General features: G+C 52.4%; 1 protein-coding gene across 1 annotated transcript in view; it reads right to left on the bottom strand.

Moving 5' to 3' along the window:
- Positions 1 to 18,521, bottom strand: part of TBC1D14 (TBC1 domain family member 14) — a 90,118-nt gene extending 71,597 nt beyond the window's left edge. Inside the window, exon 1 of the mRNA XM_065877430.1 lies at positions 17,800 to 18,521. Coding sequence (XP_065733502.1) covers positions 17,800 to 18,521 — 722 coding nt within the window. The remainder of the gene's footprint in view (positions 1 to 17,799) is intronic.
- Between the last annotated feature and the right edge of the window lie 6,051 nt (positions 18,522 to 24,572).

Here is a 24,572-nt window from a genome sequence, read left to right as displayed (position 1 = left end):
TTTAGACTTACAGTCTGCCCCTCCATCCCTTAAGGTTATTTACTGAACATCCACTCAGCACCTGCACTGGCTAGGTAAAGAGAATGAATAAGACGCAGCCCCTGCCTTCAAGAAGCTCGTGAAGAGGCTGTGGCTGCTGTCGCAAAAGGGGGGCCTGCAGAGGTTGTGGGTGCTGTCTGAGGGCTCTGGAAGGGGGTAGGGTGACCAGAGAAGGCATCCCAGAGGGGGTGTCACTTAAGCGGAACCCTAAAGGACAACAGGAGTTTGCCAGGCAGAGGGAGCAGAGCGGGCAAAGGTGCAGGGGTAAGACAAGGTTGGTTCAGAGAACTCCCTTTTTTTTTTTCTTTGGCTGCGCTGCATGGCATGCGGGATCTTGGTTCCCTGAGCAGGGCTCGAACCCACGCCCCCTGCGTTGGGAGCGTGGAGTCTTACCCACTGTACCGCCAGGGAAGCGCCCAGAGAACGCTGAGTAACATTTTGTTGGGTCTGTGGCTGTAGCACAGGGCGGAGCTAGGGGCCTGAGAGGTGGGCAGCGGCTGGATCCAGAATGCCCCTTACAGTCAAGTAGTTTGGAGTTTATGTTGCAGGTGGTGAGAACTACCATGTAAGCAAGAGAATGACACATCATTCAATTCATGGACTCCAGGCATCTAATTCTCATGAAGAAGGGGAATCAAAAAAAATGACCCCAGGGCTTCCCTGGTGGCGCAGTGGTTGAGAGTCTGCCTGCCGATGCGGGGGACACGGGTTCGTGCCCCGGTCCGGGAAGATCCCACATGCTGCGGAGCGGCTGGGCCTGTGAGCCATGGCCACTGAGCCTGCGCGTCCGGAGCCTGTGCTCCGCAACGGGAGAGGCCACAAAAGTGAGAGGCCGCGTACCGGAAAAAAAAAAAAAGAAAAGAAAAATGATCCGAAAAATGGCCGGCGAGGCTCCTAGCTCTTCACCAAACCCATTTTCTCATTACCCCAGGAACTGGTCCCATTTCCCAGCCTTCTTTACAGGTAGGTGTGGCCACGGGACAGCTCCAGACAATAAACTGTGAGTGGAGTGATGTGTACCACGTCAAGTGTGCCTATAGCCCAGAAAACCTCCCACGGCCAGCGCCTTCAGGCTCTTTCCCCTCTTTGGCTTGATGCAAAGGAGCCCAGAGTCCGCAGGTTGCAATCGACAGAGCCACAGACGGAAAGAACAGGGCAGAGTGTGGAAACAAACTTCCACTGTGTCTGCGCCATGATATTTCAAGTTTGTTACAGCAGCTGGCACTCATCTAAGTAAATATCAATACATACTGTGTGTTCTCCTCACAAACTTTGACCACCACTCAATTTCTTCTACTTTAAAAACAACTGCTGTCAAGGGAACTTCTAGAAAGAATGAAACCTGTTCATTCCAGGGTAAAGACTTAGAGTAAATGAACCGTCAGGTGCTAGCGTGAGGGTGCATCAGGAAATATTTTTCCTCATGTGACTGGCCTCCTGCCCCTTCTTCCTCTTCATACTGGGCTCCCTTCCACCTGTGGACAAAAAAATGCTGCCTGCCATTGCAGTAAACAAGGAACGTTGCCGACCATCAAGCCATCAAGCCACTACGGCCAACCCTCTGGTGCGCCCTGAGGGGCTTCAGGATGGAGAAAAACAGGATACTGGCCCTAGATGGTTAAATGCATATCGAAGGAATCATTTCAATCAGCACAGACACTTGTATCTTCCCATACACAGAAAAGCTCTAAAATCATTAACTTGAGATATCTGGGGTTATTTTTGGTGATTTAGCAATAATCTTTTGTGCCTCGCTGCAAGTTTTGCTTTTTTCCCCAGCAAAAAACTCCTATATATCTTGGCTCCTTGCTTATCTCTTTGGAACAGTCCCTCAGAGCTATCTGAGAGGCTGCCTTCCTGGGCTGTAGTCCTCAGTAAAGCCACCAAGTGAAACATAATTCTCAACTTTTAGGTTGCGCATCTTTTTTCAGTCAACACACCTCTGCAGGACGTGGACCGGGAGGCAGAGCCCATGCCCTCCTGACCTTTTCCCCTGGGCCTCCCCTCCTGGTGGGAAATGTATTTAACCACCCAAATCTGAAACCTAAAGGAAATCAGGACTTAATTCCAAACCCTAATTTTCAAACCCCTACAAACATTTACTATTCCCTGTAACACCGTACACAGAGCCTGGATTCTAAAAGGCCTCTGGCTGCAAGCAAAGGAGAATTAACAGGAAAACTGGACGCTTGTGGGGCCCAAAACGGCTATTAGGCAAGTCTGCCTGACTCATCATTGTTCCATGTACAGAGCCTTACAGGAATCCTGAGACAAACCACAACTATTCACAACAAAGAATCAGCAAAACTGGAATTGAAACAACTCTCGGTTACACACCCAGTTCCCCTCACATAAACAGGAACTAGCTGATTTGATGTGGCAATCCAGTAGGATGTGTACCACGAAAAACGCAGAAGGCTCAGATGAGTTTAATGTTAGCTATATCAAGTACCCAGTGTTCTACGAACAAATACATAATCATTTTAGAATAGGCACTACTCGAGGTAGAAAACAGAATAAGGCAGTTTTCATTGTTGTACCACTCCACTCACATTTTTTACGTAGAACAGATTTTACACCCACCTGGGCAAAGGGAAGTTAATGTATGAGTAGAAAGTAGCTGATGGCTGAAGAACTGCTTTGCAGGAATGCGTTTTGCCTGTGGGTTTCTCACAATCCCACAAACTCCTATACCCCCCGCCAAAGTGTCCTGCATTTCACAGTGAATCACCCCTCCCAGGCTGACCATAACGTCAAACTTCCACAAAGACGCAGTGTATGATTTCCCGATAGCGCCAGCACACTGTTGCATAAACTCAGGAAGCCAGATGAACCTTGCAAAGAACAAATACATTCTCCTCACCCCCACTCCCCCAAACTACCCTGCTTATGGCTGTGAAACTTCTAAGGACGTGAACACCTTCCAGAAGCCAGGGCAGAAACGCGGCAGAGAAATCAGCGCAGCCTGTGAGGTTTACCAGAAACATACATGGTCTGGCTACTGAATAGGACACATATGCGCAGGCTGAGGACATTCTCTCTTGGTTCTGTTCAGGCCGCTCCTGAATTTACCGACTCCGGCACTCTGCAGCGAGAAGCCCCTGCCCTTCCCCCCTGGGGCCAACCGGCATTTCAATGTCAGCACCCAACAATAAGTGGCTGAACTTAAAAGGTTTCTTTCCTCAGATACCGACAAGTTTCCTAACCCACAAACGCGAAGGAAACAGATCATCAAACCCAGCTGGGATCTCCCAGAATATCTTCCTGTTCCCTTAAGTTCCACACCTAACAGAGAACTGGCGAGACCACACAAAACCAACCAGTGGCCTGATTTTAATCAAGTCCATCAGTAACGTGAAAGAAATCCATTGTGTTCACCCTTCAGGGCTGACTGGATCCATTGTCTCTGTTTTCCCTTTCCTGCTGCTCATCTCCTGGGCACACTGGCACTTACTTACTAGCATTCATTCATTCACTCAACCAAGAAGCAGGGAAGAGACCCCTAATAAATTCTAGAGAGGGTGCAGTGGTGCCACCGTGCCAAGTGCTTTATTATATGCATTGCCTCCTTATCGCCACTTCAGAGATAAGGGAACCAAGGTTCAGGAAAATGAAGCAACCTGCCCGCCACCCAGCCAGAAGGGCAGAACATCTTTGGCTCTACAACTGCACGCTCTGAATCCCCACTGAGTTCACTGGAGGCACAACAGACACCTTCAGGACATACCTCTGAGGGGGTAGGCTCCTCCCCATCTGCTCTTTTTTTTTTTTTAATACTTATTTATTTACTTATTTTCTTTAGTTTTTTGGCGGCATCGGGTCTTAGTTGCAGCATGCAGGATCTTTTGTTGCGGCGCACAGGCCCCTCGCTAGTTGTGGCACACGGGCTCCAGAGCGCATGGGCTCTGTAGTTTGCGGCACGCGGGCTTAACTGCCCCGCGGCACATGGCACCCGACCAGAGATCAAACCCGCGTCCCCCGCATTGGAAGGCGGATTCTTTACCACTGGACCAGCAGGGAAGTCCTCCCCCTGTCCACTCTCAAGTATCTGGGGATATTGAAACCTGCACTAGAGCTCACAGGCAGCGTCCAACAGGGCCTCTGGGCAGATCCTCAACACCCTGCAAGCGGCTCTCGCCCCCCACCCCTCTGTTCCAGAGGAGGAAGCAGGCCACCCTGTCTGTTTCCTCCCTCTCTCTAGGGGTCCCGTGGATGGTTCTTTCTACAGGCTTCCCTTGGCTTCATACACTTCGTTACTGATTCGCTTGTTTCACAACCACCATGTGCTGCTTTTACACATGAAAACAAAGGTGAAAAATCAAGTCACAGATTGTCATCTGGACGATCTAGACCAGCGCTGGACAACAGAACATCCCACAATGACAGGAATGTATAAATCTGAGCTGTCTCATGGGACAGACCCTGGCCACGTGTGGCTACTGAGCCTGGAATGTGGCCAGCGTTACTGAGGAACCAAAGTTCCCATTTAAATTCAAACAGCTACGTGTGGCCAGTGGCTAACATGCTGGACAGCTCAGGTCTGGACTCCAGCAGAAGCACCAACTGTGTCCCAACGTAAGGACCCAAACAACGAAGCAGGGTGCCTCTGCTGAAGCATGCACAAGCTGCCGGGGAACCAGGGACATGGACCCACTGGTTTGCTTCTCAGGGAGATGGGTACAGGCCAGTGGAGCCCGTAAGACACACACATCAGAGAAACAAGGCAAGTCCCCACCAACCTCAGCACCTCTGTACCTGCCGTGTCCTTCAACCAGAACACTCTTGTTCATCTCACTCGGATCTCTGCTCAGATGTCACCTGCTCAGTGATGCCCTCCCTGACCTCCCTATTTAAAACGGAACCTCCCGCAGCCCGACCCTACACCATCCCTCATCCCTCTCCCAAAACGGTGCTTTTGATCTCTCCCCAGCAGTTAAAGCCTGACATGGAGCATCTCCTGCAACCCTGTGGCCACAGTAGACTGTAAGTGCCACTTGGTACTTTTACTGGGGGAGGGGTTGTCGGCTGCTGCATCCCCAGCACCAGGTCCTGGGTGGCTATTCACTGAGGAAATGAACGACATCTGAATTCAACTATCAGACAAGCATCTACTGAGTTCTAACTAGATGCCAGCTTGGGATGAGTGAGATGTAGTCCCTCGGGCTCCCAGGCCGGGGGAGGGGGGGAACCCATTGGATGACATGGCAGCTGCCATAGCAACAGCACGAGCTGCGAGCCCTCCACCCTTCCCCGGGAACCTTCGGTAGATTCTTCTCGTTTAAAGTGTGCGCAGCAGTGAGGGGCAGAAAGGGAACCTACTCCAGGAGGGGTCGGCAAGCCTGTGGGAGGAAAGCAGGGGCTGCACGCAGGTGAGACGCTGATTCAAGACGGCTCCTCCCGCTGGATCAACCGCCTGGCCCAACTCTGCATTTCACACGTGGGAACGCAGCACCTGCAAAGCGACTTGCCACAGGTGCGGAGGGGGTAGGCGGCAGAGCTCTGAGGAAGAGGCCACCACCCGACGTCTCGGAGGGCTTCAATCAGGTTCCCACTGCCCCTTCCCACACGTCACTCCAGCTGAGCCCACGCCCCACCCCACCCCGGGAAAGGGTAGCCGCTAGTGTGTCACTGCACGTCCAGGCCTTTACTTGTGCAGTCCCCATGCTGCCCTCGAGTGGGCTCCAGCCCCGACAGACATTCTGGGAAGTGCTATTGCGGGGCGAAGGGGGGCACCCACGGACCTGGAACGGCCAGGAGATGGGGCCCACCAGGCGGAGGGCAGCCAAAGCCCCAGCACCGGGCAGCTGCGATGACGCACACAAGCTCCCCGGCCCCCAATATCTTCCGTGAGCCCCCCTCTTGTGTGAACACGGGCTCCTCGGGGCACACAGAAGGCCCGTGAGGCTGGTCCCCACGTGGAGGCTGGACCGGCCCCTGCTGACACTGGCTAAGCATCTACAGGCATGCTTCAGGGTACAGATCCTCAGAGGAGCATGGAGAAGGCGTCCCTGAGTGAGCAGGCCTGGGCCTGGACAGGGGGGCCAGAGGAACATCAACACAAAGGCGCAGGCAGCCAGCGGGAGGGAGGGTGGAGTCCCCTGCAGACCAAGGACTGAAGAAGACAGAGGGATACCTCGCGTCCAGCCCGACAACGGTCACGTTCCTCGCAGACCTTTCTTTGTGGCATTTCTTTCCCCTCTTGCTATCCTGGCCTGGGCGGCCACTCCAGGGCACAAAGCCGCAGAGCAGGGCACCATTGTCCCATGCAGCTCCTTAGCAGTGGGGCCTGCAGTGAGCCCCGGGGAAGGGGGAGCCACACGGCCCATTCAGTGCTATTTCCCACGGTTCTCCCCCGGCCCCAAACACGGGACCCCGCACCCCACACCAACGTCTCCCTGAGGATGGGGTGCTGTTCACAAATGGGGGTCTTCTTATACCCATGGCCAGCCCACCAGAGCAGTGCCGATCATAACCCTGGGACAGAAGCGCTGCCTCCCTCTCCCTCCCCAGCACGCGACAGGAGTGGGACAAAGGCACTTTGCTGCCTTTCTTCAGCCTTCCCTGACCAGTCATCAGACAGAGCTCTAACGGTGTGGCGGCCCAGAGCAGAGCAGACAGACTGGGGCTGCGGAGGAGGCGGGCTGAGCCCCTCCAAGCCCCACTGCCAACTAGCCATGTGACCCTAAGCCCGTTTGCTCACGAGGTGAAGACACCCCACCAACCTCGAGCCTTGCGTCTTTCCAACTGGCTCCTCTGATTTCCCCACCCACCGGAGTCTCTGCTGAGCCTTCCACCTTTCACCGACCCTCACCCCCCAGACACCCCCTACCCCTGGCTCGGCTCCAAGGCCAGGTCACACTCTTACACATACCCTCGGCTCCCCTGCCTGCCTCTCACTTCACTGGACCCACTCAACGATACTACGCCCCTGCCCCACGTGCGTACCCGTGCAGGGAACCCACGGGAGAAGAGGCACAGCTGCCTGGTCTCCAGCCACGGGCCAGACCCCTGACGCCCCCGCAGTCACGCTGCCCTGCCCTTTACTCTCCCAGCCACCTGGATGGTGTTCACACCTCTTCCCTGCTCCTCCATCGCCACCCTCGCTGTCAGCTGAGGATCTTGCTTCCTACTTCACCGAGAAAATGATGCAACAGAAAGAGAATTCCACTGACAACAGCAAATGCTGGCGAGAACGTGGAGCAACAGTAACTCTCGCTCACTGCTGGTGGGAACGCAGAATGGTGCAGCCACGTCGGAAGGCAGTGTGGCAGTCTCTTCCAAAACTAAACGTACCCTTACCATTCCATCCAGCAATCAGGCTTCCTTGGTATTCACCCAAAGGAGCTGAAAACTTACTTCCACACAAAACCCCCCACACGCATGCTTACAGCAGCTTTACTGGGAATTGCCAAAACTTGGAAGCAACCAGTATGTCCTTCAGTAGGTGAAGGGATAAATAAACCGTGGTCCATCCAGACAGTGACTGTCACTAGGCACTAAAATGAGATGAGCCAGCAAGGCACTGAAAGCCATGGAGGAACCTTAAACGCATATCACCAAGTGAAAGAAGCCAATCTGAAAAAGCTGCGTACTGTATGATCCTGATGATGGAAAAGATAAAACTATGGAGGCAGTAAAAAAAGCAGGCACCGGGGGTTAGTGGAGAGGGAGGGATGACGAGACAGAGCAAACAGATTTTTAGGGCTGTGCAGCTACTCTGTCTGATCCTATAATGGTGGATATATGTCATGACACATTGGTCCAAACCCACAGAACGTACACCACCAAGAGTGAACCCTCGGGGCTTCCCTGGTGGCGCAGTGGTTGAGAGTCCGCCTGCCGATGCAGGGGACACGGGTTCGTGCCCCAGTCCGGGAAGATCCCATATGCCGCGGAGCGGCTGGGCCCGTGAGCCATGGCCGCTGAGCCTGCGCCTCCGGAGCCTGTGCTCCGCAACGGGAGAGGCCACAACAGTGAGAGGCCCGCGTACCGGTGAACCCTCACGTAAACTATGGACTTTGGGTGATAACGATGTATCTATCGGGTTGGCCAAAAAGTTTATTCGGGTTTTTCCATAAAATGTTATGGAAAAACCAGAACGAGCTTTTTCGCCAACCCAGTATCAATGCAGGCTCATTGACTGCAACAAAGGTACCACTCTGGCAGGGATGCTGACAGTGGGGGTCTGCGCAGGTCCCGGGGGAGGAGGTATATGGGAACTCTGCTTCATGCTGCAGTGCACCTAAAACTGCTCTAAAAAATAAAAGTCTACCTTTTAAAAAGCAAATATGTTGATTAAAATCTATATTCACACACACACACACACACACAAAACAATGAAGCAGCATTCAAAACAATATAGTCTCTATGCACTGAAAAAGAGAGGGCTTCCAGTCTCCTGTGGCCACGTCTGGCCTCCAGCATCTGTGCCCACACACTCTGCTCCGCCGCCTGTCTATCCAGATGATGCCACCCGGCGGAGATGAAGCCAATTTCTCTGTCTGAGCCCTAGATCCCACCCCGGCGGAGGCAACTCACGGACAAGGCTCCAGAATTCTCTACTCTCTCTGATATGTTCAACTTCTACTCTTTTACTTCACAGTAAACAAAAACAGTAACAAAAACAAAAACAAAAGGATTCCTCCAATCTTAAAAAAGAAGCAAGCTCACACCACTTCTTCCTCCAGCTATCACCCCGTCTTTGCCCCCGATGCCGCTAACCCACCAAAAGAACTGTCCGTGCTCGCTGCTTCCAGCTTCCCTCCTCCCATTCCCTTAACTTTGCTCCAGTTATGCTTGGCCCTGCACGGCTCCACTAGAACAGCTCTGGCCAAGGTCCCTTAGCTAAAGTCACTTGTCTGTCCTCATCTCCCCTGACCCTCGAGCACCCTCGGCCCAGCCGATCACACCCCACCCCTGACGCCCCGTCTGGTCTGCGCCTCCTGCGGGGTTCCTCCTCTCCGCAGGCCTCTCAGCGCTCCGTGCTCGTTCCTCTTGGTGACCTCACCTTGTCCCAAACCCCCTACAGTGCCAACAACTCCAAACTCGCATCCCTGCTCAGATCCAGCTCCCCAGGTCCAGACTCCTCCGTCACCACCTACAGCAGCCTCCAGGCCCGCACGGGGCCTGGTCCCACTGACCTCAGCCCCCTCCTCACTGCTCGGCCTCTTCGCTCACCGGCCTGAGGCGCTCCTCCCCAGGCATCTGCTCTGTGAACTTCCTTACCTGCTTCAAGCCTTTGCTTAAACCTCTCCTCTTCATTCACCCGATGGGCGCTGCTTCGGTGGGAAACCCTGACCTGCCTTCTCCAGTCCCCCTGCGCCTCTTACCACCTCTACTCTCTCATTTTCCTCCCAGCACTCATCACTGCCTGCTTCACTTATATATTAATGGTGATTATTATCTGCCTCCCCCCACTAGAATGTAAGCTCTCCGAGGACAAAGGTCTTTCTTTGGCCCACAGATCAATCCCAAGCACCTAGAACAGTGCCTTGGCATATGGTGGCTGCTCAGTAAATATTTCTGGAAAGAACGTATGATGAGAAACATACTTAAGGACCTAGCTCAAGGCTTGGTACACTGCAGGCACTCAATAAATAAATTACTATGGCTGCGACTTGCTGCCAGAAGAAAACAAACAAAGCCTAGCAAAGCACAGGGAGGCAACGCACCCTCAACAAACCCAGCTGTTCCTTCTGAGCACAGCTGTATCGCCGACAGAAGGGCTCTCCAACAGTGCCTGCGGCGGCACCCAACCTCCCCCAAGTGTCCAGCACAGACGGCCGGCCTCCTGGGGTTCCCATCACATGTCGGCAGAGGGCCGCTATCTGCTGCATCTTCTCCGAACTCAAAGGACAACCTCAAACTGACCCTCACCTGGAGTGAGAGAAACATCTCTAGTCAAGGTCACCGATGACCTCCCAGGTGCCTAAACACCAGTTGGTGAGAACTGAGCTGGGCAAACAGGGGTCAGAAAAGAAGTGCAGGCATTCCGTAATCAAGGGGGCTGAGCTACTGAAAATCCATCTGGTACAAGAATTCACATCGGAGGCGCTGAAAACCCTGGGGTGCGGGTTTCAAAACAGGGTCAGAAGCCCCAGGGTCAACGTGTGCCTGTGAAAACAAGGCACACAGAAAGGGCAACACTCGGAAAACGGAGACGCCTCACAGACCTTTCGTTAGGGACGTCGGAACCACCCTAGCAGGGTCCTTGCCTGCTAGAGCCCCCCTGCTCCTCCGCGCTCAAGGCCAAGGCGGCGCCTGGCACTGGCACTGACCCTGCTCTGCCGCAGCCCCCCACACCCCCGCCCGCGAGCCAGCAAGCCTCGGAGCTGACCCCAGCCCTGAGGAAGTGCCACAGCCCTGCCCCCCGCCATCCACCCGGCTTAGTCTCTGCTCCTCCACTCCTCTGGCCTGCAGAGTCTCCACCTCCTCTCCTCCTGCCCTCCCTGCCCAAGTCCCCCCTCAAGGGGCAGGGCGGTGTCTTCTGTAGAAAGAGCAGGGACTTCGGAGTTGGACAAGTGAAAGGTCACAATCCCTACTCGAAGGGCTGTGAAACAAACGCCTGAGGGAGAGTGAAGTGCCTGGTGTGTGCTCAGAACAGGGCAGCTACTCCCTCCCCCAAGGGGAGCCCCTCCCATAACCAGGTTCAACCCTCTCTTGTCAAGGCAGTCACCAGCTCCTGGGCAGACCTGCATCTTACTGTGTGTGGCTCTTAACGTGCTCTGAGTGCTTTGAGCCTGAATGTGGGTCCTAAAGGCCCCGCCGAATATGAGCTCCTGCCCACCTTTCCATCTCCTCTCCCACCTCTGCTCTCCATCCTGAGCACCTCCTGCTATGGGTCTTTCCCAGAAATGCTGGGCTTTTCCCTGCTCCTGTGACGTTGACAAAGAAACACTGTCTCAACCTTGTGTACACGGAAGACACTTTCGAAGGCCTGCTGGCGTGTCAGCCCTGTATTTCTTTCTGGACCTCCCCAGGGCATTTGCTGCTGTGCTCGTATCTCTTTCCAAACCCTCATCACACGGCACAGTATAGGGATTTGCACAGCCGCCTCCAGCTGTGTCTGCCCATCTTCGTATCTTCTTGCCTGGCGCTTGAGTTCGACACCTTGATCAGGTCCCTCCTTTCATTTTCACAACTCAGAGGAGGACACCCTCAGCTCATTTTGCAGACAAGGACACTAAGCCCCAGAGAGGCTGAGTGGATGGCTTACCCAAGACCACACGCCAGCAAACAGGTAGATCAAGAGAACACCAACCAGCGTTCCGTCCAGGTATCACAGCGGTGCATGTGTGTACACATACACACACCCCAGCAGCTCAGATATACAGCAGGTGTTTTCTGTATATCACTAATGCCAGGTCAAAGTCACCAAGAATATTGGCAAGCACATTTTACAGAAAATTCACAGTTACAATGTTATACCTCAATTCACTGATGCTAATTCTAAAATGGTCAAAGCAGTAGAAAACTACAGTCAGGCAAAAAAAAAATAAACAAATAAATAAATTAGACATTAATATGCCTGCCATGTGCTGGGTGCTTCCCATCCATGTACATTTATTTCCTCCCCATTTAATCCTTTGAAGCATGAACTTATTTCTGTTTTCCAGAAAAGAAACCTAAGTTCAGAGTCCCAAACCCCCTATCATCTTTGCATCCCTTGCTAGCTACTTAACCACCTCTTGCCTCAGTTTCCTCACCTATAAATGAGAATTATTACGGTACTTACCTGCATCCATCAGCTTTCAGTGCAGCATACAGAACCCACTCTAGGAATTTTAAGCAGAAAGGGATTTAACTCAAGGAATTAGATGATTTCAAAATCGTTGTAAGGGCTGAGGTAGGCGCCTCTAAACTGGGCCCCCAGGAACGGCTCCCTGAACAACACAGAACTGACGCACCAGGGGAGCTGCCACATCTGAACTGCCACTGGAATGGAATGCAACAGGATCAGGAAGCCACCACAACTCCTCTCAACCCTGGGATGCAGAACGCAGCCACCTCCTGCACCGCAGCTGCCTCTACACATTCGGGAAAGGGACACAGGGAGGATGCTGCAGGGAAGCCTCACATCTCTATGACATCACTAAACAGCAGAAAACAGCCAAAAGGGGAAGAAACATGGTCTCCGCCTGACTTCGGCCTCAAATCTTTCACAAACGGGACCTAATTCATGCCTAGTACCCTGGCTGCAAGCATCTCTGGGAAACACACATTTTTAACTCTCTGGCTCCACAGTGCAGGAAAGGCCCCTAGAAGGATGAACAAGCCAGCCCATCGAATCTAACACACGGCACTCCCTCGTGTGGCAGTTGAAGATTAAACAAGGTGACCCCTCAGAAATGCTGAGAATGGCACCCGGCAGGCACTGGACATCGTCGGCTCCTCCCTGTGCCAAGGGCTCTGGCTGTCACGTGTCTCTGAAGTGCGTCCACCCTGTTGGTAAGCTAACTCACCTCGCTAAAAAGAAAGCAGGGGGCAGATCCGTTCCTTACCACTGCTCATGTCGCTTTTCAAATGGTCAAATCCCAAATGCCTAGATCAGTACAGGAACTAAAATTTTAGTTGAGCACTTTCCCACTGAGTCAGAGTGCCCATCTAAAGATTTATTTTTCTTAAGCCAGTGGTTTCAAGTTTTTTCACACTCCCTTTGTAAAAAAGTGAAATCTTATGCGAAACCCAACAAAAGCAGAGAGCAGGGCCAGGAATCCAACCTGCTCATGCTGGGTATGTGCTCTGCCCAGAGCTTCACCTGGAGGATGTGGTTTAACCTCCACATCAACTCTTCACAAGAGGCACAATTAACCCCCTGTCACCCAGTACACCCTGGGGACTACAGAGGTTATTAAGGAAGTTTCTCGAGGTCACACAGGTCAAAAATGGCAGAGCTGAGGTTCAAACCTGGGTCTGAGCAGCTCCGGCTCTGAACCACCAACTCCTCTGTCTCTATCTTTGAATTACAACTCAGTGCCAGGGCGAACCAGACACAGACTGTGCCCACAAGGACCTCTCAGCCAGGTCGGGAAGCGGACCGGAAAAATGCTTCATTACACTCCTTTAAACACACCCAGGGGCTCCACAGCTCCCAGCCGTCCACAAGCTGTTCCCTCTGCCCCACGTCTTCGCTTGGCGAGCTCCTTCTCACCCTTCAGATGCAGTTCAAGCATCGCTTCTCAGCAAAGGATACTCAGGTCATCTCTTCTGAGAGCTTAATAAAGGGCTGCACAAAAGAAGGTGTAAGTGGTCAAAGCTAATTACTACCTTCCAGCCCGGAGCAGGTGAGTAGCCTTAAACCCCGGGCTCCACAGAAATCCCAGCCCTATCTCCTGTGGAAAACAAGCATGTTACTGAATTCCTCTCATATTTGCTGTCCAGCTTTTTAGATAAAGGCTCTTACACTACACTGGGCTCAGAGGAGCCCTGAACACAGTCCCTCTCTTCTATATAAGATGAGGATCCTGGGCTTCCCTGGTGGCGCAGTGGTTGGGAGTCCGCCTGCCGATACAGGGCACACGGGTTCCTGCCCCGGTCCGGGAAGATTCCACATGCCGCAGAGCGGCTGGGCCCGTGAGCCATGGCCGCTGAGCCTGCATGTCCGGAGCCTGTGCTCCGCAATGGGAGAGGTCACAACAGTGAGAGGCCCGTGTACCACAATTAAAAAAAAAAAAAAAAAAAAAAGCTGAGGATCCTGCTTAAAATATATTACATCAGTGGAAGATAGCCAATATTTTATATTAACTTTTTTTTTTTTAGTATTTATTTATTTGGCTGCACCGGGTCTTCGTCGCAGCACATGGGATCTTCGTTGAGGCACGCGGGACCTTTAGCTGTGGCACGCGGATCTTTGGTCGCGGCATGTGGGATCTAGTTCCCTGACTAGGGATCGAACCCAGGCCCCCTGCATTGGGAGTGCAGAGTCTTAGCCACTGGACTACCAGGGAAGTCCCTATAATAACTTTAAGTGGAGTAAATCTATAAAAATATTGAATCACTGAAACTAATATAATATTATAAATCAACTAGACTTTAACAAAAAATATACATATGTATACAACATTAGTAAATTTCCTTCAAAGAAGCAATTAAATACCAACATTTACAACCTGCTAGCTCAGCAGTCCTCAACAGTTGGGCGATTTTGCCCATCTCCCCACCCCTGCCCTGCAGGGACATTCGGCACTGTCTGAGGATATTTTCGGTTGTCACAATTGGAAAGATGCTACTGGCATCTAGTGGGTAGAGGCCAGGGATGCTGCTAAACAGCCTTCAATGCACAGGACAGCTCCCACCACAAAGATTCACCCCTCCCCAAATGTCAACAGAGCCAAAGTAGAGAAATCCTGATCTTTTTCAATCCGGATTGATCAAAGTAAAGCACAATATGGGGATAAGAACTAGAGAAAGCTTTAGAAAACATATTTTTTAGAAATGATAATATTTATGTTAGAATCACTGATAGCTACTACTTACGGAGGGCCAGGAAGTGTGCTAGGTGCTTCACCTATTTGATCTCTAACCTTGCACAGTAGTTTTATGCCCCATTTAAGGCTCAGGGAGGTGAAGTAACTTGCCCATGGTCACACAGCTATTAAGTAGGACAGCTAACACGGAACCCAGCCAGCCCAACTCCTGAACCAGTGCTCCTGACCTCGGTACCCCCATCACGCACGCGCCTGCGCACACGCACGCGCACGCACGCACGCACACACACACACACACACACACACACAGCCCCATGTCAAGACTCGTGCCCCCCACCCCTGCAGTGTGCGTCCATCTCCCCCACTGGAGGGAGCTCCTTACGGGCAGGACTATCTCTAAACTCAGGGTGGAGTCTCCACAGGAGGTGCTTACCGCAGCCTATGTGAAGGAGGGGCCAAAGGCACAAATGGGAGCTGGGCCTGGGCTTCCGCGGGGCAGTGGCCGGGCTCAGCCAGCCCTCCTGGCGCTCCTCTGCTCCTGACTCATCCAGGCCACCCTCATCAAGCAGTCAGGTTCACCAACAGGTCTGCTCCCTCAGGCTCCAAGTTCCCTGACCACCTCCACTGCTTCCTCTGAGCCCCATTCTCCTAGACCGGCCTTCCACAATGCCGCCCACACTGCTTTCTACAACCCAGAAGTGGACTCGGTGAGGACAAGGACAACAGACGGGCACGAGGGTCAAGGGAGTCGCTGGGTTGAGGGAACAGAGTGGAGACACAGGATGACTCCTGGATGACTCAGAAGCCTGGGCTGGGAAACACGAAGGACCAGCTCCAGCCGCAGCCCTGCCCTCAACAAGAACTCACACGGTCCACCGTCCTCGAAGTACCTGCTGTGTGCCAGGCCCTGCCTATAAACTCACCTGTAAAATGTTTAGTGGGTTCCAGACATTTTTGCACAGAACCCCCCATTTTCCTCTCAAAGGAATTATGGACTGAAACTCTTCTCTAACACTTAAGACTCCAGGACAAAAAATTCACTACACTTGGCCCACGATATCACACATCTTGATTCATTTGTCATTAATATGCCACCTGCTTCCCAAAGGTACTTAATAATGGCTCACAATAATAATGTCACAGTCATCAAAACAAGGGGAAGGAGATAAGAATTAAGAAATAAAACAAAGAGGAGACATTTGATTTCTGTGGCACAAAGCCGAAAAAGATTTTCAAGAAACAATCTGCCGTAATTGATGGTGTTTCCTTTCAAAGGAAATGAGGCTCCAACACAGACAGTAAGACAAAGGCAAGCAGACAAAGCAAGACGCAGTCACGACCATCCCAACAAGCAACTGACGCTGCAACTTCACTCTGTCTGGGTCCGTACTAAGGTCCACACGTGTGAGCCCACTTCGTCTCCCTGACCACCGCAGGAGTAGGCCTCATCATACCCATTTTATAGATGATGAAGCTGAGACAGAAAGCAAATGACGATGGGAACAATGCAGGTAAGACTACAAACACAGTATCAATAAATCAACAACACAATAGGCATCGGCATCGTGTGCTAGGCTATTTACTAATGCTACTTTAGAGATGAGAAAGCTCAGAGAGGTGAAGTAACCTGTTCAAGGTCACACAGCTAGAATGTGGCTGCAGATCTGTTGAATTCCAAAGCTAAGTTCTTTCCTCTATGCTGTTTCCCAGCCACCCCCATTTTCGAGCAAGGTTTCCCAAATTTGCCAAGAACCTCAGATGATTCTAAAAACCTGTCTCCAAAGCCCTTCCCCTGAGATTCTGATCCTGGAGTTCTGGGATGGAGCCTAAAGAGCCGTATTTAACAGGCACCCAGGCGGTATTCATCAACAGGCAAAGTTGAAGACACCGATCTGAGCAAAGGGAACAGCTCGGCCACACAGATCTGATCTGCAGCAGCACTGTTTTAGGGCTATGGCCTCAGTGAGGATCGTGGGTCTCCCCCACGGTTCTTGGGTTTCTCCCACTGAAGGCAACCGTGAAGTCACTGAGTTCTGGGGCCAGGAATTCTCCTGGGAGTAGCACAATACCTGTCTGCGGGTGCATCAGAGAGAAGAGGTGCCCCATAAAACCACAGCCGCCATCGGAGAGCTTCTCACTCAGGACTGGTCTCGGCTCATCCAAGACGACCCCACCGTCAGACGATGAGTGAGCCAAGGCAGCCGTAAGTGGACGTGCACGCCCACAGCCGCAGAAGCCCTGGCTGATTCAAGCCAGCACATCCACCACCTCGAAGGGACACCTGTACTGCCAAGTGTCCAACACGGGCTCCGCTACAGGCACAGACAGGGGCAGCCAGGTGGACCATGGCGGTGTTCCTACCTGCCAGGCCCTGGGCCCAGGCCCTCCAGAGAGCTGCTGGGGAGCAGACAGCCCTTCTGCACACAGTCTCCAGGGCCCTCGGCCCTTCCCTGCGGCACTCCACAGTTTGGGAGTTCACGTTTGCCTATGTGACTGACTGATATGTCCACTTCCACCACCCCCAGCCTGCAAGCCCACCCAAGGTCAGTACCGAATTACTCCCATATTGCCTGTCAAGGGCAGAGCCCAGGACGCAAACACAAAACACTTGTTGAACGGAAACACGAGGGCACAAAAAAGAGGCTGTAGGAAGGGCTGCACGGGGGCTTAAGGTGAGACACAGGGATGCCAGCATCCCGGTTCGGCGCCTGGGGACAGGGCACCACGGGGAGTGGGGTGGATGGCCTGGTCCTAACACAGGTGGGAACGTGTGTGGCTGCAGTGCAGTGACAGCACACATCTCAGAAGCAGGCCCAGGGCCAGAACACGAACAAAAGAGCACAGCCAGGCAGGAGCACAGGGCACGCGTCCAGGGGCACCCAGAAATACCAGCCCTGGGTTGTGCCAGCGGAGGCTGGAGTTACTAAGACCGATATCACCCTCGCCAGCACCCTCTGCTTGGCCCAAGAAACTCAAGTTATCAGCATAAAGGGCCCTTCGGAGGATAAAGCTGACAAAGGCTGCTGATTTGGTAACAGTGGCCACTTACAGGTCAGCCTCAGCCACAGCAGGTCAGAGGCCAGGAAGTGACAAGGGACTGTGCGAGTGACAGGGACACAGAAGTGACAGCCAGCAGTGAGGAATCGAACGGCAGAATCACCAGTCCTCCGCACAAGTCCACAGGACTCTGGGCTACTGGAAACGGCATAATTATCTGTATGACAGTGTCTGCTCTGTGGGCAGGAAACACAGGACACACTGCAGACAAGAACAACAACGCAACTGGTCTGAACTGAATATGCTGGCTCTTCTAGAGAGATAAAGACGACATTACCTTGTAAAGAAGTTACTAAATGGTCCCAATATTTTCAATTTCCTCCCCTCCTCAGTTTCATCAACACAGTCCTGCTGGCGTAGGTCACGGGTTTCCTTGATGGAGCTCAAGGTGACATCAGTAAACTGTGGGTCATCGTCATTCTCCAGGGTCACGATGGCACTGGAGCTGCTCGTGACCACGAGGTCCAAGATGTCCTCATTGCTGACGGACAGCGTGGTTGACAGCTCTGTGCCGAGACTGGACACGCTGCAGACTGAGACATTGTCGCTGCGGTTCAGGGTTTTGGAGGTGGGGCTGTAGAGCTTCACTGAGTCATAGCCTGTCCTGGGAAACGTGGAGGACTTCCGCACACTCTGTTCCCGCTCGGCACTGGTGGGAGCTGGTGGCGCATAGGAAGGCAGTGGGCACGCGCTCTGGCAGGCTCGCTCAGGGATGATCTCCGACTCGGACTGTTTCCTCTTCACGTGGACCACGCTGCAGGGGACAGGTTCCGGGTTGCCAATCTCTAGGGTAGGGATGCCTGAGTCCACCGATTGAAGGCTGTGCCGATCTTCCAACGCACCAAGTTTCAGCTTGGGCCCGTACTCAGGCAACGAGAGGGATCTGGGTGCCTTGAGATTCAGGGGTTGCAGGTTCTGAACGCAGTTTCCTGGTCGACCGTCCAGAATGCCCACCAAGGCTACGCCATTTGTAGTGGTGGAAAGGTTTCCATCAGTCATCTTGGTCCACGGAAAAACTAGAAAAAACACCAAAACGGAAATCAGGACAGTGAATATAAAAGCCAAAGATGCAATTCCTCTGACGCACGTTCAAATGTTCTGACACCCCTTTTAAAAGAGGAATCCTTGAAACAAGCCCTACATACACAAGTTTTAATTCAGGGCCAGAAGCTAGAGTTTTAACGTATATTATCATGATATAAAACAACAGGGAGATAATTCAAACAGGATACACCTAGGGTAAAAATATATAAAATAACCATCTTTATCATCCCCATCACTGCCCCCAGTCACATCTGTGATCCTCAGGACAGCACTGGGAATGTGAGGGCTGTGCCGGGCAGAGAGAAGGGGTTTTGTTTTCCATGTTTTTTTAGATGATAAATAGGATACCTCTGTCAAAAGTATGTGAATTCATAACCCATACATAAGTCAAGGTTCAACTTGCTGTGAGACAGCACAGAAATCGAGATGCCTTCATCATGACAGAAAAGAAGATGAACTGTGCACGCCATGTGCAGTGAGATTACCCCAAACACATTCAAGTTAGCCATGGGTCTCCACAATGTTTTAGTCACCTTACTCAGGTCTACAAGGCGGGGCATATTATCCCCTTTACCATGGAAGAAACTGAGGCGCAGGTCAAGAAACGGGTCCACGGGACTTCCCTGGTGGCGCAGTGGTTAAGAATCTGCCTGCCAATGCAAGGGACACGGGTTTGAGCCCTGGTCGGGGAAGATCCCACATGCCGCGGAGCAACTAAGCCCGTGCGCCACAACTACTGAGCCTGCGCCCTGGAGCCCGTGCTCTGCAACAAGAGAAGCCACTGCAACGAGAAGCCCGTGCACCACAACAAAGAGTAGCCCCCGCTCGCCACAACTAGAGAATGCCTGCGCGCAGCAACAAAGACCCAAGGCAACCAAAAAAAAAAAAAAAGAAAGAAATGGGTCCAGGATCACATTGTTATTTAGCCACGGAGCTGGGATCTATAGGACTGACCCCAAAATGAGCCATAGTAGTGGATGAATGGTGTAGTTTGGGGTTATAAAAACCCAGGTCAGAAGGCTGGCTCAGTGAAGACGGATGTTCAATAAAGGAAAAAAATAAAGGTCATGAACCTGCAGTAAACACACAGGCCCTGCCTATGGTTCTCTGGCCTAAGACTGGGGTAGGAGGCGCATCAGCCTGGACAGCACAGTCCCCTGTGCTCTGAGAACCCTGAGGTTTGTTACATTACCTTCTCCTGTCCTTTTAAAACATCAAAAACTAAAGAAACCTGGTGGTGCCTTTAAATTTGATCCATCGAACAGAAACCACATAAACAAGGGAACTTTGGGCTCAGTCCTTCCTGGGTTCTAATCCCAACTCCACTAGATGGCCTTGGGAGAATTAAATAAAGTGCCATGAGAAAGGCATTCAGCAGGCGCCCCCCCACCGCAGGCACTGTTAGCAGCTGCTATCATACAATAGCAAACAGCTGAAGGTCTGAAGCCTGGCAATAACACTGATAACCACCCCCTTTCGGGTGTTATTTTAGCTTTTGCAATGAGCTTCCCGCTCCCCTTCAGGAAGCCTGGTCTGCCTCTCAATGTCAACACAGCCAAAGCAAATTCATTAAAAGCAGAAAATGGGGGAGGGGTAATCTCCCTCCCTCCCAGACATGAAAGGAACCAGTCACACAGTACAGCACTGGAGCAAAAACAGAAATAAGAAGGAATGAATTCAATTGCGGAATTCAGAAATAGACTGAACTGGGCTTCCCTGGTGGCGCAGTGGTTGAGAGTCCGCCTGCCGATGCAGGGGACACGGGTTCGTGCCCCGGTCCGGGAAGATCCCACATGCCGCGGAGCAGCTGGGCCCGTGGGCCATGGCCGCTGAGCCTGCGCGTCCGGAGCCTGTGCTCCGCAACGGGAGAGGCCACAGCAGTGAGGGGCCCGCGTACCGCAAAAAAAAAAAAAAAAAGGAAGAAAGAAATAGACTGAACTATGTATAAAAACTTGAAATATGACCCAGTGAGTAAGGAAGGATTATTTAATCATGGTGTCCTACTAATTGGTTATCAATTTTTCTTGGAAGGTAGAACTACACCAAAACAAAATTACAAGCAAAATTACAACTTAATACAAAAATGAGATTATAAAGGTATTGCACAAAATAAAGTGCTTCCCTAACATACAGAGCAAAAACTCAGTTCATCCTCGGAAAGGATCTGGGCATTCACCTCACCACATGGAAACCTGTCTTAACTGTTTTGCAGTTCACACTGCCCTGAATTTCCTGGGCTGCGGCCCCTACCCTGAGTCCCCAGCCAGGAGTTCCTCCCAGGCAAGGCCACAGCAAACTGTCTCTGGAACCCTGAGCTGGGAAAACTCCCGAACCAAACTATGATGTGAAACAACAGGATTCACAACGGGAAGACACAGGAAGATAAATCTGTATACCAATTTGAAAGTTCTACTTTTTTTTTTTTAATTAAGAGGAAAATCCAGTAAGAAACATTTTTAGCACATAGTTAAGAGCTAATCTTTGGCAATGTCAAAGGTAATGAGAATTATCCAAATACCATCAACACACCAACAGGTCAAACTGGCAAAAAGCCATAAACACAAGAGGAAAAACTCACAGTAAGCAGAGCTGAGACCCTCTGACAGCCCCAGCTGAAATTCTGGCCCTGCCACTTACTAGCTGGCGAGATGCTCAACCTTTCTGAACCTCAACTTCCCTCCTCCCCAGGAGTAAAAGGGGGCGATACCATACACCTCACAGGCTGGCTAAGGATAAATGAAATGAGGTTTGATGAAGCACCGGCATACCTGTACCTGACACACAGCAGGTGCCCAATAAATGTGAATTTCCTCCACTTCAGCCACATAAAGAGCCTAAGTACCTGAAAAAAAAAACCCATGAATTTAAACTGAAATTTTGACACTAGAATAGGCAGCAACATGGAACAAGTGTGTGATGTGAACCCAAGGACCCCTTCTCCTCTGAGTCGCCAAGATGGAAGCACAGGGAAGAAAGAAACAAGGTCGGACAGAGTCCGAAGCCGCTTGGTGGTGGCCTTGTCCTCCGTCTTCTCTCCTCTGCCTTGGGGCCACAGAGAGAAGCCCGAGGGCCTGTTCTAGGGAGAAGCTGAGGGACCTTTGGGGCCTCCAATGGTTCCAAGCCCAGCTTAAGTTCCTTAAACTTGAGGAACAGCCTCAGAGAACAGCCTTCGGAGAAATAAACCTAAAAGGGAAAAAGTACTCTAAGACCAAACTCCGCAAGGGCCGAGGCCAACCGTCCTCAAGCCCTTTCACCTGGTGCTACCAGTGCCAGAAAACCAGAAGCCACAGGCCAGAGCACCTGCCTTCCGACGGGGCCCTGCAGGGGGAGGCTGCACAAAGGGGGTGCTTCCAAGAGAGGCTGCAGGGTGGACTCTGGAAGCCAGCCAGGAGACCAGCTGCGGATGGCCTGCCTCCAAATCACACGTTCTCTAAAGACAGAGTAAGCCTAAATTCCCCAAGCCGGCCCAGGGCCCTCTGGATCCGTCCCTGCCAGCCACACCAGCCTCATGCCGTCACCCTCACCTCTCAGCACCCAGCCGTCCTGCACCACTGCCGCAGGTACTCTCCCCAGCTCTGCCATCAGCGCCCCTGGGGATCCGGGAGCATGTGCCACAAGGAGACACAGCACCTCCTCTGAGAAGCCTTTCTCAACGCCCCCAGGAGGCTGCAGGCCCTCCTTCCTCCTGAGCTCCTTGCGGCCACACCCCACCTACAGCAGTTTCCGTATCTCTCTCCCCTGGCTCCTGTCTAAGCATCAGGCGGGCACATGGGAACAGTTTCTGGATACCACTGCCTGGTCAAATGCCTAGCATGGTTAAGGATTAAAAAATCTATTTGCGGGAGTCCCCTGGCGGTCCAGTGGTCCAGACTCCGCGCTTCCACTGCAGGGGGCATAAGTTCGATTCCTGGTGGGGGAACTAAGATCCCACATGCCGCGCAGTGCAGCCAAAAAAAAAAAATTCTATTTGCTGAATTAATTATTAGTAACAACTACATTCCAGTTGTGGGCAGGTTTCGGGGGCAATCCATCCAAGAAACATCTGTTGCGAGCCGGATTGTGTTTCAAGAACAAGGTGAGCAGGGGAGGTCACAGAAGAGGAAGAAAATCCATCACGCTCCCAGCCGTGCGTGCAGACGGCAGACCCAGGAAGTGAGCGGTGACTGCCCTGTGCGCCGTATCCACTGCTAGACTAGACGGCGACCAACACTGTCAACACTTGACGGCTCAGGAAAGTAAAACGAAATTTCCCTCTGCAATTGTTTCCCCAAGTCTCACACGACCCCCTGCGCAGCGGCCGCCACAGCATGCGACCTGGGCTCTCAGAGTCACCCAGGCACAGCCCGGCACCAGATCCAAGTCTGAGGATAAGCAGCCGTCACCGTCCGGAGGAGAGAAACACACAAGCCATGACGCACAGATAAGACGAAGACTTTTTATTCCAGGCAGCAAGGCCACCTGAATTTTACTTTACCTGCCACAAAACTGAGTTCTGCAGGAAGCAAAGAGGAAAAGTGCCCAAGAGACTGAAACAACCTTTACTCCCAGGGGCCCGTCTTTAGTTTAATACGAGTCAGAGTGGAGAGCAGCTCTGCCAGTGACTCTGAATAAGGCTTTGGAAAACAAGTCCATCTTGAAGCAACAATTTAATTTTCTCCTCCTTAAAAAGAATGGGACTAAGTCTTGGCCAAGTCTTCGTAAATGAAAGAAAGAGTTTATGAAACCAAAACTAAATGATTTAGTTAGGGTCCCAGGGGAAGAAAACTCCACTCACTGGTGACTTCAGGGAGGGACAGCTCTGCCCGTCCATGCAGACATCCTCTGCACTCCTCTCCTCTCCTGTGGCTCCTTCCTGCCCACGGGGCGCGTGCTATACACAGCCTCCCTCGTCCCAGCTCTCCCCTCTGGACACCGCGGAGGAGAGCGGCCCCCTCACACCCCCATCAGCACGGGGACAACGCCACTCTCCCTGATCCTCCACGGAGGGTGCGCTCGTCTTCGCTGCCAAGCCTCCTCCTGTCAACCCAGGCCTGCCGCTGCTCACAGTACCCTTCCGCTTAAGAGTCAGGCGCACATGGCCCCTTTCTATCAGCCATGGCCTGAGGGCACATCTGTCACAGATCCAAAGTTTCCAGAGGGCAGGAACTCGGTCTGCAAGTCCTTACAACACCAGAGCACCACGATAAAACTACAATTTCATGAGTACCAGGCACCGTTCTAAGCTCTTAACATGCCACTCTGTGCCAGAGCCCTCAGCAGCCCTCTGCGCCAGGTATTACCCCCACTGCACAGAGGAGGAAACTGAAGCACACAGCTTGCCCAGGTCTCCACTTTCACGTGGCAGCAGCTGGGGCCTGAGCCCAAGTCTGTGACCCCAAAGCCCCTCGGTAAGCTTTGCTACTTATAGCCCTAATGCAGACAACAAGCACCTCCTCAAATCCTTACCCCTCCCGTGAAAGAAGAGGATCTCACGGATGGGAACAACGCTGGGCTGAGCCAGAGGCAGCAACCTGCCCAAGGTCTCGCAGGGAGGGTCCCATCTGAGTCTTCTCTCTCCAACACCCGCGTCACCCTCCAGAAGGCCTCTCAGGGGTCCTTCACGTTTCCTGGTGAGGATGCTGGTGGGACCGCCAGACTCGCCACAGGAGTGGCTCTCTCAGGCCTTCACCTCAAGCCTAGACCAAACAAAAAGGAGAACCCGCTGACCTATGAGACATCTCCCATGAGAATCAGACATTTGTGTAGAGGGCTCACAAGCACCAACCACTGTGAGTCTCTTTCTCTTTTTAATTCAAGCAGTGGAAAGAAAGGCACAGGACGTTCTGGATCTCAGGCGCCTCGGCATTAACAATTAACGCAAGCAGCTGCCTCTGCTCACCGGTGCACGCTGCACGTGGCGCACTGTGTTCGGTGCCCACGCCCACCATCTATGATCTACGTAACCTCCCCAGCAACCCCCAGAGCTGAGGACGCCGCCATCACCATCTCACAGACAAGACCGAGACG

Source organism: Phocoena phocoena, chromosome 5 (genome assembly GCF_963924675.1).
Source record: "Phocoena phocoena chromosome 5, mPhoPho1.1, whole genome shotgun sequence".
Lineage (NCBI taxonomy): Eukaryota > Metazoa > Chordata > Mammalia > Artiodactyla > Phocoenidae > Phocoena > Phocoena phocoena.
Note: the sequence above shows the minus strand (reverse complement) of the source record. Positions and strands in the feature narration are given on the sequence as shown.